At 39.9% G+C, this 13,206-nt stretch overlaps 1 protein-coding gene across 2 annotated transcripts; it reads left to right on the top strand.

Annotated features, from left to right (window-relative positions):
• Positions 1 to 8,021: 8,021 nt before the first annotated feature.
• LOC110687827 (manganese-dependent ADP-ribose/CDP-alcohol diphosphatase-like) lies at positions 8,022 to 11,948 on the top strand. Of its 2 annotated transcripts, none has more exons than XM_021864471.1 (2): positions 8,022 to 10,208; positions 10,763 to 11,948. In XM_021864471.1, the coding sequence occupies exon 2, from the start codon at positions 10,783 to 10,785 to the stop codon at positions 11,731 to 11,733; it is 951 nt and encodes a 316-aa protein (XP_021720163.1). In that variant the 5' UTR covers positions 8,022 to 10,208; positions 10,763 to 10,782; the 3' UTR covers positions 11,734 to 11,948. The 2 variants fall into 2 exon arrangements, with proteins under 2 accessions (XP_021720163.1, XP_021720162.1); XM_021864470.1 differs by having other exon boundaries at positions 8,023 to 8,293.
• The last annotated feature ends 1,258 nt before the right edge of the window (positions 11,949 to 13,206 follow it).

Below are 13,206 nucleotides of genomic sequence, written 5' to 3'. Positions count from 1 at the left end.
TCGTTCAATATCTAATTATAGGTTGTTAGCTCCTCTACAACCTAGAACAGGACTACCATGTGTCATCCCTCTCCTTTCTCCCCCAACCGGATAGGTAGGTCAATCCGTCCGACAGGGTGCACAACCCCACCCCCAAAACCAACCAAGGGGTGAGACACCTTGTGTATGCTGCCGAGCTTGTACTTCAGCTTTGACAAGCACTTGTAGCTGATGATGTCAGACGAGCTTCCAGTGTCAATGAGGATTCGACCGACCTTCTGGTTGACCACTTTGCACTCAATGACAATGGGGTCATCATGCGGTCGGCGACCTTGCCCATGTCCTTTTCAGTGATGATAACCTCACGGAAGGTGTCAGTAGACGCCTGGCCCTCATCAAATGAACTGACGTCCAGCCATCTGACATGGTCCTTGGTGCCCCTGATGGTTGGACCCCTTCCAGCAAAGCCGCCTGCTATTGTGTAGATCGGCTTTTTATCAGTGTCCGAACTACTAGCAGGTTGAGCATCCTTTATGGACGACTGCCCGGGGTTTGTCTTCAGGGTCACCTTAGACTTCAGGATGTAAGACTTCAACACCCCCTTATCAGCCAGACGGTCCAATAGCCGCTTGAGACTATAGCAGTCGATGGTGTCGTGGCCAATATCCTCATGAAAGTGGCAGTACTTGTTTTTGTTCCGGCTTTTGGTGGAACCTTTCATAGCAGCGGGCCTCTCTATGGTCACCGAGTCCTTTATCTCCATGAGGATGGAGTAGCAGTCTTTGTTAAACTCGTACTTTGGGACGTACGGTTTAAACTCTTTCTTTTTCTTCTGGGATGGCTGATCAGAGTCGTCAACCGCCCATATCTCTTTTCTCTTCTTACTCTCTTTAGCTTTCTTAGCTGACTGAGCTTGCCGACTATCTTTTTTGTCAGACTTCTTGGAGTCCGACTGCTTGCTGATGGAGCACAGCTCGGTCGTCTGTATATAGGCTTCAGCCTCCATCAGCGCTTCCTAGAGGGTGGTAACCCTCTTTCTGACGAGGTTAAACTTAAAAGTCGACCCGTCCTTCAAACCCTTGAAGAAGTATGTATAAGCCACATCGTCAGACAACCCTTGAATCTAGATTCTCACCAGATTGAACCGCCTGACGTATGATCGTAGCCCTTCTCTATCCCCCTGCTGCACTGCACCCAAGTCAAGACTTGTTTTCTTGGCAAGGATATTCATAGAGAAGTTAGAAGCAAACAAGAACGCAAGCGTCTTGAAGCTATTGGTGCAGCCGGCTGGCAAGTTGCCGAACCATTGTTGGGCGATGCCCTTCAATGTAGCCGGGAAGCATCGGCACCAGATGGCGTCATCCAACCCCTGCAAGTACATGAGGTTGGTGTAGGCCATGTGGTGGTCTTCAGGGTTGGTACCATCATAAGTACGCACCATGACATTCTTAACCTTGGTCGACTGTGCCGCCTTGGTTATCTCCTTAGAGAACGCAGAAGGTTGTTCCCCAAGTTTAGCAGACGGAGCTGCCAGTCCAAAGGTTGGACGTTTTGTGCCGCCTGACCCCCAAAGAGGGCCGATTGCATGTAAGGTTGTCCATATGGCATGTATGGCTGCTGAGGCACATACGGGGCCGAATGGATCATCTGAGGACCAATGTAAATGGACAGGCCGCCTGACTGACTCTCTCGTACAGATTGAGAATACCTCATTGAGGTATTCTGGATGCTGTTTGGGTAACTCGACCTTGAAGCCGACTCAAACAGTTGCTGGTTTCTCTTCTGCTCGATTAGGAACCGGGCATCAGAGTATGTCTTCTTTGAGCCATCCGGCTGAACATGCCGGATGGCCTTCCTCTTCCCTGTCTTAGGGAATCGGATCTTGGAAAGATCAATAAAGGGCCACTTCCCGTCCTTTAATTTAGAATGCGGAGTGGGCTCTCTGTCCCTGACTGGCTTGTTCTTCTCAGAGAGAGAAGGCTTCTTGGCCGACTGACCTCTATTGGAGCCAGTAGTCCTTTTGTTGATCAGGTCCTTTATTTCCACCTTAGCTTGAAACTTGTCACGAATTTCATGAGTTCGTCTCGAGTGACTAGGGCTGTGCCTTCCGCCGCCTCTCCAGACGACTTACTTGGCCCAGCTTGATCATCGCCCCGTTCCCTTATTTCCTTGGGACGGGTGCATCTGACCCATCAGCAGCCACATACGTTTCGACTTCAAAGTCGTCATGACTGTCATGGTCCGAATAGACCTCAGCTTCGGCCGCCAACCGTTTCTCATTAGGAGGCGGTACAGACTATTGTGAAGCCATCTTAGAGTTACTCTCCCCATAGACGGCGCTAAATGTTTTGGGCTTTTCTGTGTCCCTCGGTGGAGTTACGTCACAAAGTCTGGATTCCGGGCACATGTACCTGCAAAACAATGGAGACTCCGGTTGGGTGGAGTTTTCGCCTCCGACGATCAAGTTAGAACGTGTACGGAGAATGTAAAAAGGTGCGGAAAGTAAGTGAGATCTTCTCGGATTCCGAGATCAGGTGTTTTTCTGATGTGAAAGAATTGATTATGGTGCAATCATTGAATGTATCTGTTCCCAAAGTGGGGTAAATCTCTATATTTATAGGGTCATTGGGATTTGTGCCTCTGTCCTAGGTTACGGAAACCTAGGACTAATGGGTTGCGCCGTTTTTGGACAGTCTAGAGAATTGGGTCTTGAAGGCCGCCAATTCTATATGGGGTATCTGCCTGCCACGTGTCTAGCCCTGGTAGGTCCACTTTGGGCCCTCCCTAGGGTGACACGTATCACGTTCTGGTTGACCCACGTGGCGGGGAAAAAATACCCAAATCATATACTACACAAGACTACTTCTGTTTTATGTACTAAATTATGCCGTGTCTTTGTGGTTTTGAATGAATTTGTTTTACCTTGCGTTTGATCTGAGCATGCTTTCGAAACTAACTTCCTAACTTGTCCTTAGGCAATTACAATTGCGATGCAATTGTTAAGAGGTCGGAGATAATACTAGGAATGTGCTTGATGGACTTTTAAACGAAAACTTTCTAAACTATGGGGTTGGACTAAAGATGAAAGGTTGTATGGTAAGATGTATTAAGGGATAAATATATTCCCTCCTCCAATCATGCCACTGATTATGGGATTATCTTTGACCTAGTTATTTTTGTTTATCTTTTCCTATAATCATGTATATTAACTTCCGTATATATCTCCTGTCCTTGTATATTTATTTGATTGTATTCTTCTGCAAATTAATCAAGAAATACATTCTCCAAATTATCTCTTCTCTATATGGTATCAGCCTAACGATCCCACCCCTTCATCTCTTCTTTCTGTTCTCTGCTTCTCTCGCCCTCCATGGCCACTCCTACCTCCTCACATCAAATTCCCAATAATAGCGATCCCACTAAGCCCTTCATCTTCCTCAATATCCCAAACGCTATCAAGCTCACTGCCACGAACTATCTCTTCTAGAAGATGCAGATTGAGGCCATCCTTGTTGGTCATGATCTCTTCCAATTCGTTGATGGTTCCCTTCCTCCTCCTCCTATGGCCATTACGGACAATGATACACCAACTTCGAATCCCGACTTCTCATTCTGGACTCGACAAGACAAGTTAATCTGTGGTGCTCTTGTAGGCACCCTATCCTCACCTCTGGTTCCGCTTGTATCTCAAGTCAAATCCTCTAAACAATTTTGGGATATTCTTGCCAAAACCTACGCCACCCCTAGTCGTGGCCATATCAAACAACTCAAGGAACAACTCCTTAAAATAACCAAAGGAAATCGCACCATAACCGAATTCATGCAGGACATTAAAGTCTGCACTGGCCAATTAGCAGCCCTAGGAAAGCCTCAAGAACACGAGGACTTGATTGATCGTATCCTCGCTGGTCTTGATGAGCCCTACACCTTAGTTATTGAGTCTGTGAATGCCAGGGATAACCCCATTTCTTTTGAGGAGTTGCATAAAAAACTAATTAACAAATAGCTCTCCTTACTCCAAACCCGCTTTTCCTCTTCTCTTCCTGCCACGGCTTTTGCTGTTTCAACCAGAAACCAAAACCGTAACACTCCTCGCTCTTCTACAGCCGGTATTCAGCCCACTCCTAACTCTCAAAACAAACAACCTCGTCCTTTCTTAGGTAAATGTCAATGGTGTCACGTACAGGGACATGTTGTTACTCAATGCTCCCTGTTCAAACAACAATTCTCGATTGCCTCTCCTCCCAATTTCTTCTCTTCCTCCAGCAACCGTCCATCCTCTGTACCTCAGGCCAACACTGTCAATCTCACACCATCCTCCTCCTCACTCTCGTCTCCTTGGTTACTTAACAGTGGTGCATCACATCACGTTACCAATGACCTCAATAATCTCTCTCTTCACTCCCCTTATGATGGCACTGAGGAACTTATAGTCGGTGATGGTACGGGACTAACAATTACGCACTTTGGTTCTATTACTCTTTCTACTTCTCTTACTTAAAATAATGTACTAGTTGTTCCTGCTATTTCCAAGAATATCATTTCTTTTTCTCAGCTCTGTCATGACAATAATATTTCTGTCATTTTCTCACTATTCCAGGGCCTATCTAAAGCCGACATCTACAAAATTCTGTCTGACTCTCCTGCAGTTTTCACAAGCACAAAATCAAATTCCCTTCATTGGCACCATCGTCTTGGTCACCCATCTCAAAATGTCTTTCGTTTACTTATATCTACTAATAATCTTAATGTTTCTAGTATGTCTACTTTAGCTTGTAATTCCTGTGCTTGTAATAAAAGTCACCGTCTTTCTTTTGCTACTTCCACTATTTCTTCCACTGCTCCTCTAGAATTTGTTTACACTGATCTATGGACAACTCATTGGCAGCCTACAATATCTTGGCCTCACTAGGCCTGATATTGCCTTCACAGTCAACAAATTAGCACAATACATGCAACATCCAACAGCACTTCACATGCAAGCTCTACATCGTCTTCTACGATACTTGAATGGCACCTCGCATATGGGTTTAATTATTCACAAAGACTCTCCCTTATCTCTCCATGCCCCCAAAAAATGGAACAACTTTGTTGACCTCAAACACCAAAGTAGAACGTACTACCAAAACATGAGGTACCTGATGTTTTAGAAGATATGTGTGAGTTAGAATTTCAAAGGACTTGAGACTCATGGAGGTTAGACAATCACTTTAATAATAGTTTTCCAAGTTCTTTTGAAGGTGAAGGTTTACTTCTTAGTATGTTTGTGCATGTCTTGGGAAGGTGAGTTGGGTTTTATTGTCTTTATCCAATGGTAAATGAATCCATTGTTTTGAAAAAATTCATCTTCAGCCAAAGCAAGCTCAACAAATGAATTTTTTGAGGGATTCATAGTAGTTCAACCAAAGTCTTCTCTCGAGGAAAGACAAAAAATACTCAGGGTCCAATTGTGACTCTATTCGTACAGTTACTCAGTTAGGTAATAAAATTTAGGAAAATTTGCAAATTACCACCCAAAAATAGTATCAATTTCTAAATAACCACCCATTTAAAATTTTATTTTAAATTACCACCCACTAAAATATTTTTTTATGCAGATTACCACCTTTTTTCAAAATCCGGTGGAATTCAGATGAGTGGGGCCCTCCTAACGGCTACTAACGGCTAGTTTCTCCTTCCCAATTGAATTTCCCCCCGATTTTCCCCCTATATAACATTTCTCCTAACCTAATTTGCGATTTGGACTTCAAAATTTCCCCAAATTCCTCAAATTTCAGCCCCTTGTAATTGCTGTAACATCTTGAAGAAACCTCAGAGGTGAATTCGCATCAGGTAACCTATTACATTCTTTAAATTTAGGGTTCTAATTGTGCTGAAATTGGGGAAAACTTGTTGATTAATTGCTAACCTCTGACGTCGCCATTGACAGCAAGCAATTGTCAGGTGAATGAACTCAGCACGTGGTCCCCAGCAGACGCCCTAACAATGGTGATTTTCTCAAACAACCTTCAAGCTAAACCCCAATTACACAGGAGCAAATTTTTCTCTCAACTTAAACTAATTTAGGGTTTTAATCTGCAATTTAGGATCTAAATTTGAAGAGTGGGTGAGAATTTATGGAGTTAGGTGAATTTGAAGAGAGAATTGACTGAGAGAATTGAGAGAGGAGTAGCTTACAATAGTGAAATCGACTAAAAATAAAAAAAATTAGGAGGGCAATAGCGACTGTGGGCTCCACACACCTGAAATCAACCGGAAATTTAAAAAGGGTGGTAATCTGCGTAATTAAATATTTTAGTGGGTGGTAATTTAAAATAAATTTTTTAATGGGTGGTTATTTAGAAATTGATACTATTTTTGGGTGGTAATTTACAAATTTTCCTAAAATTTACATCTTATAGAGAAGAGATAATTTGGAGACTGTATTTCTTGATTAATTTGCAGAAGAATACAATCAAATAAATATACAAGGAGAGGAGATATATACGGAAGTGAATATACATGATTATAGGAAAAGATAAATAAAAATAACTAAGTCAAAGATAATCCCATAATCAGTGGCATGATTGGAGGAGGGAATATATTTATCCCTTAATACGCCCCCGCAAAACGGTCGGCCATGAGGAAAGACCGATTTTGGATATCAACGATGTGTAGGACTGTCTGGGAAGAGGTTTCTTTGTTAGAGCAACTGCCAACTGATCATTTGTAGATATATATGCAACTCGTAGGTTCCCAGCTTGGACATTTCACGAACGAAATGGTAGTCTAGTGCCAAATGCTTCATTTTGGAGTGGAAGACCGGATTGGCGCTGACATAGGTTGCCCCGGCATTGTCACAATATATGACCGGTGGCAGCTGCAACTTAGGACCAAATTTGTAAATACCTTTACGGTCTATTTAGTAGGTGATGATGAGAAGAAATTTGTAAAAAGTGTCTTACATCAATATCCATGTTAATGATAATTCACCCTAAAATATCTCTTTTCTACATAAATTTTTGTAACATTTTATTACCACTATAAGGGTGATGTTCAACTGTAATGAAAATATATCATGAAAGTATATCAAGAAACATACTATTCTTTTCCGTAAAAAAAAAAATAAAAAAAATAATAATAATAATAATGAAGAAACATACTATTCTTGGGACAGTAAGGATGCATTTCCATGTACATTAATAAGGATGATATTTTTTTCTTTTACAAAAGTATACATAAATAGTCACGCTACGGCCGTTGATTTCCAACTACTAAACAAGCCGTGAAAGTATACATATTCATCAAAGACTGACTTAATCAAACCCATCCTCATTCTTAATCGAGGATTATGATTGAAGATGAAACTTTATTGTTAGAGCCAAGTTATTAAAATTTCAATTATACAAATTATGTTGTTTTTACTAGAATAATATATTCTTAAATTTTGAATTTTGAATTTTTGAAATTTAATAACGAAAATTTTGAATTATATTTGTGTGAAAATAACTGTAAATAGAAGAATTATTGATATCGGGATATTTTGAAATGATTTAACATCAAATTTTTGGTAAAAATCAATTAATAATTATCTTTTACCTTTTTAAAAAAAACTATTTTTAGGAAATTACTGTGTTATTTATATTTTAGTGACACGTTCCTTTATAAAGTCATGATGTTTTTATAACTATATACTATGTTCGTTCTGCTTTAATTCGGTGTACGAACCAACAATTATTTGTTGTCTTGTTTACTTTTCCCACACCCTAAAAACAAAAACAAAAAAAAAAAAAAAAAAAAGGCCAAAAAATGAGTAGATCGAAATCTAACTCAACTATCTTAAGGGTGCCTTGTAAAATTGTAATATGAAAGAGATCCTTATACACGAATGAACAAGGTGCCTCCAAAAATATATTGGTTATACTCATTTAAATATCAAAAGAACAAATAATATAAATAAAAAATAACATTGGGTTCATCTTGCATCGTGGTTAAAGGTGTCAATTTAGATATTTGGATTGGATCTGATGTGATCAGTTTGGATGGTCAATTTTTAAAGTTAAGTCATATCAAATTATTGTACCAACGCGAGTTTAAATCTGAATCGAATATTTTTCGGGTCGGTTTCGGATTGAATCGGGTTGGGTGTACTTTTGACAACTTCTATTCGTGGCGGAGTGTACACAAATTTTGCTGATAAAATAAAAGTTGTTACTTCTGCCATAGGAGCGTCAAAAGTTGCTTAAGATCATCATATGATCATATGTCCTACTGATCAACTGATCTCTCTCTAACATTGCCTATTTCACAAATTTTAAGCATTACAAAGGCACTGGTAATTTCTTCACCTTTGTTCATCCTTTAATTTCCCTGAGTTATTTTTTAGGCGTATTAATTTTTACTTTTTTTATTTCCCAATTTCTGTCTTTGCTTTGTTTGATTCACCATTACATTTGCAATATTTATAATGGGTTTATCACAATTAGCATTTATTTTGTGAAATTTTTAATTTTGGGGGCCATATTTATCAATAGAAGCTTTAATTTTTGGGATCAAGTTATTTTCTAGGGCTTTAATCAATTGGGTTATTTTTGCTACTTCCCAAAAGATTAATGTGACTTAATCCAATTTGGGTTGTGATATTTTTGCGATTAGGCTTGATTGTTGGGTTAGAAATTCGCTTAAAACTTCAATTTCAGGCAGAAATTGAAGGTTTTTCTTTTTTTTTTGCTAAATTTATAAAGAGTTCAGTTTTACCTGCCAAATTTGTCATATCGTTGTAAACAAGGTAATATCTTGTTTGTTGCTAACATGTGATATTTCACTGAGCCTAGCAAGAATAATTTATGGGATATTTTAGTCAAGTTATGATGTGAATGGTTTGGATCGTGTTCCGAAGAATAGAAATCAATGAATCTAGTTGTTTTTAGTTGGGAGAAGATATAATGTACCATGGGTTGAGGAGTTTTTAGAGTTTTATAGAAGTAAACAGATATTAGCTTATGTTGGTGTTTTCGGCTTCTAGATTTTCCCATGTGAATGAACCAAGAGAACGGTGAGAATTTAGGATGGTGAATTTTAGCAACACTTTCGAAGGACAAAGTAGCTTGATCATGCTAATCAGATGTTTGAAAAAGGGGAAAAGGAGACGAATTGATTACATTGTGCTATGGACTAGAGGAATCTTATCAATCTTGAAGAGTTGAATATTCACGTTATGTGACATAGATTACACTGTGCTACTGAAATAGATTGTGAATATGCAAGTGTTTGAGTTGGAAATCATGAAGAGTTGGATATTCATGTTATGTGACATGTTTATCAGGTGTTTGTCAAGTTAGCTGTACTAAAAAATGTAAGTTGTTTTGCAAACATGGTTTGCTGTTAGAATTGCGAGAATTTTTTGTATCTATGGCTCCGCTTATTTTAGTGGAAAGCAATTATCTTGGAAAATGATTTTCCTCCATTTTTCCATTTTCCTTTGTTATTTTAAAGGGTGTAAAATAATTTTCTCATAGGTGGAAAGTTATTCTTTAGAGATCTGCAGAGAATGTATGCCACATTTTCCTCTTTACTCCTCACTTCTCTTTTTTCTCTCCTCTATCCTCTCCCGCCCTTTTGCTTCCAATTTTCTTTTTATCATAAGTTTTCCTATAAATAAACAAAGGAAAACTCTTTTCACTGCATTGAAAATTGTTTTCATTAGAAAAGTAGAAAATGATTTTCCATCAAAATGAACTGAGCTTATGTTGAAAGTTTTCCAAGTCTCTAGTATCATATGGTATACCAAACTATATCATTCCTAATCAGAGGTTCAAATATTTTTGAACTTTTTCTTTTGTAATTGGAGTGAGGTGGTTTGCATGTGTCTCTGATTCAAAAGACGTAGAATAGGTTATTATTTGGAGCAACTGAGAAGCTGTTGACAGCTTATTGAAACAATACATTTTGTCCATTAGAGTTTCAAAAAAGGGGGAGACAATGTTGTGAACGTCTCAATGTCAGTGCTTAAGTTTTGCTTGATTCCTACTGTATTGCTCACTAAGGACTGGACTTTTGGGGAAAGCTTGTATCAAGCATAAGCACTATGATGTCATACTTAAGATTAGGTGAAGACAAGGATTGATTATTTTGTTATGCTTGTATTGAGATTTGGAATCCAGGACAATTCTTTTGTCATTCATCATCCAATGTTACAATATATGGAGTACTTTCAAATGCAAGAAGTTATTGATGCCTTCTTGATCCAGGTAGTTATATGTAATTTGTAGATTTTTAACTTTCATTTTACTGGTGACAGAGTATTACTTATGATCCTTGTAAAGATTGGCTGCCACAACAGTGATTACCCTGCACGTGTGGCTCTGTTCCAACTTCCAAGCACCAGTTCATTTGATATTCTTATATGAAAAAGTTTCAGAGAACCATTTCTGAGTGGCAGTTCTTCTGTGTTCTACATTGACCGTCCTATTTCCTGTTAAGATTTTTTTTATCAAACCTTGTTTTATGCTCTCATTCTGGCCAATTTCAGCTCAAATTTCCTATAAAGTTTAACCTCCATTCACTCCAGGGCCCTCCCCAGTCGCCACAATGCCTTTCCTTCCCCATATCTCAATTGTTTATGTTTGGATGCTTTTTTTTTTTGGTCTTTGTACTATGTTTGTGTAAGAACTTACATATTCAGCATCTAGACTTGTATGTCAATTACTTCGTATTTGTTATCTCTTTCTTCCCACTCCCTTTCTTTTCCTCTCTTGATATTTCCAGAGTAGGAATTCTAATTTGGGCTTTCGTCATTTGTTAGGTCAATTTGCTTTTGATTGAATGGGGTTAATCACTGCTCAGGGTAAACAGCCCCTCTTCCCTTTTGGAGTTATATCAGATGTTCAATATGCTGATATTCCTGACGGTCGCTCCTTTCTTGGTGTGCCTCGATATTACAGACACAGTGTACTTGTGTTGGAAAGGGCGGTCCAGAAATGGAATAGCCTCCAAAATCTTAGTTTTGCTGTCAATTTTGGCGACATTGTTGATGGATTCTGCCCTAAGGACCAGTCTCTAAATGCTGTAAAGATGGTTGCTTCCAAATTTGAAGAATTCAATGGCCCTGTATACCACATGATTGGCAACCACTGCCTTTATAATCTTTCTCGTGAAACGCTACTCCCATTATTGAAGATTCCAAGTCATGATTGCAGCGCTTATTATGATTTTTCACCAACACCTGGTTACCGATTAGTTGTTCTTGATGGCTATGATATTAGTGTCATAGGTTGGCCTCAAGATCATCCAAAATCAATGGAAGCTGTGAGATTTCTCAAGGAAAAGAACCCGAACTTAGATAAAAATAGTCCTGTTGGACTCAGTGATCTTGAAAGAAGGTTTCTGATGTTCAACGGAGCAATTGGAAGGGAACAGCTGGAATGGTTAGATCAAGTCCTCCAGAATGCAACTGATCTGAAACAGAAGGTGATCATCTGCTGTCACCTGCCTCTAGATCCTGGCGCAACAACACCTGAAGCACTTCTATGGAATTACAATGAAGTGATGGATGTTATACGCAAATACAAGTGTGTAAAAGTCTGCCTTGGTGGCCACGAACATAGAGGGGGTTACTCGGTTGATTCCCATGGGGTCCACCACCGTATTTTCGAAGCAGCCCTTGAGTGTCCTCCCAGTTCGGATGCATTTGGGTATGTTGATGTGTATGACGATAGAATATCACTTGTTGGAACTGATAGGATGAAGAGCACAGATATGGTGTTTGATTCGTGACCTCTTACTATATGCTAATGTATTCTTTATCTAACAAATTATTCCTCTTCCAGTTCTTCCTATACCATATTGTTACGTTATTGTTAGATTCGATAGCTGGTGCCTTATGGTCCATTTATCATTTCTTTTGTAAATGAGTTCCGTTGATGGTATTACCAACTGCAGAAAGTAGGTCTGATTACCACGAATAAACATTATACTACTATTTTAGTGTCTCCTGCTTTCTTGCTGGAAATAATTTTTTGCTCGCCCCTAATTTCTTAGCATGGATTTTTGCAGAACTTCAGACAAACAATGCTACTGTCTTATCTTGCTTATTTGTTGTGCGGAACTTCAGGCAAACAATGCTACTTTCTTGTCCTACTTATTTGTTACGAAATAGTCGTAACTTGTAAGTAGCATTCAGAAATATCATGACATTTCACTTTTAAGAATGCTTGCTTGTTTTGCATGATCCCTTGCTCATTTTCATTCCCTTAATGATATGGAGTATATTGTACTGAATATCATGATGTTATCTGAGAAGAGTCGCCATAAATTCTTTATTTGTTATCCTTCGATCCATTGTGATGCATGCACTTCGCATTCTGAACAGAGCTGATGGGTCTGCAGGAAGGGGAGGATGAGAGCCTCCGAGATTATCTAACTCGTTTTGCCAAAACGAGTTATCCAGAATAACAAGTCTGGACCAAGGGCTAGCCGTTTTCGCATTGCGGAACGACCTGCAAGCTGGAAAGTTCCTTGACTTCATGGTTACGCATCCACCGCAGACCTTGGAGGAAGCTCTAGATGTCTCTGATAAATACATCCGGGCCAAAGAATGGAACAAAATCAAATCCCAGTCCCAATCCGGTGCTAGGAAGGCAAAAGGACAGCAGTCCTTGGGCCAGGGCAAGAGAAAAGGGAAGGCGAAAGCCTCAGAATTGCCCTCGGCTCCTGGGCGAAGAAAGAAAAAACCCCATTCACGGGGAGATATGAATCGTACACTCCTCTCGCCCTTCCGCGTGCCAAGGCCACTCCCACCGTGGCATCAGCAGAAAGGCAAAGACCGGTGGTGTGAGTTCCATGAATCTCCTGGACATCATACCGAGAACTGCCTCCAGTTGAAAGATCAGATCGAGGATATGGTCCGAAAGGGCTACTTGAAAAAATATCTCGCGGATCGCTTCGAAGAGAAAAGAGCCGAAAAAGATCCTCGGCGAGATCTGGGTTTCCCTGGAAAAAAGACAAGCCGCAAGGCAAAGACAATCTTAACATCCTTTTCATTTCCGGAGGAACCTGCTCTCGGAATGCGTTAAAACGCCACTTGAGGGGCTTGACCCATCAAGTGAATCATGCTGACATCCGAGCACCCAAGTCTCCGGTGCCGAACATCACGTTCACAGTCGAAGACTGTCGGGGGTGGTATACCCCCATGATGACCCGCTGGTAATTGTTACGGGCATCAAGAACTACAACGTCTGGCGAACTCTC

Source organism: Chenopodium quinoa, unplaced genomic scaffold, assembly GCF_001683475.1.
Source record: "Chenopodium quinoa cultivar QQ74 unplaced genomic scaffold, ASM168347v1, whole genome shotgun sequence".
NCBI classification, from domain to species: Eukaryota; Viridiplantae; Streptophyta; class Magnoliopsida; order Caryophyllales; family Amaranthaceae; genus Chenopodium; species Chenopodium quinoa.
This window is presented reverse-complemented; position numbering and strand designations above follow the sequence as displayed.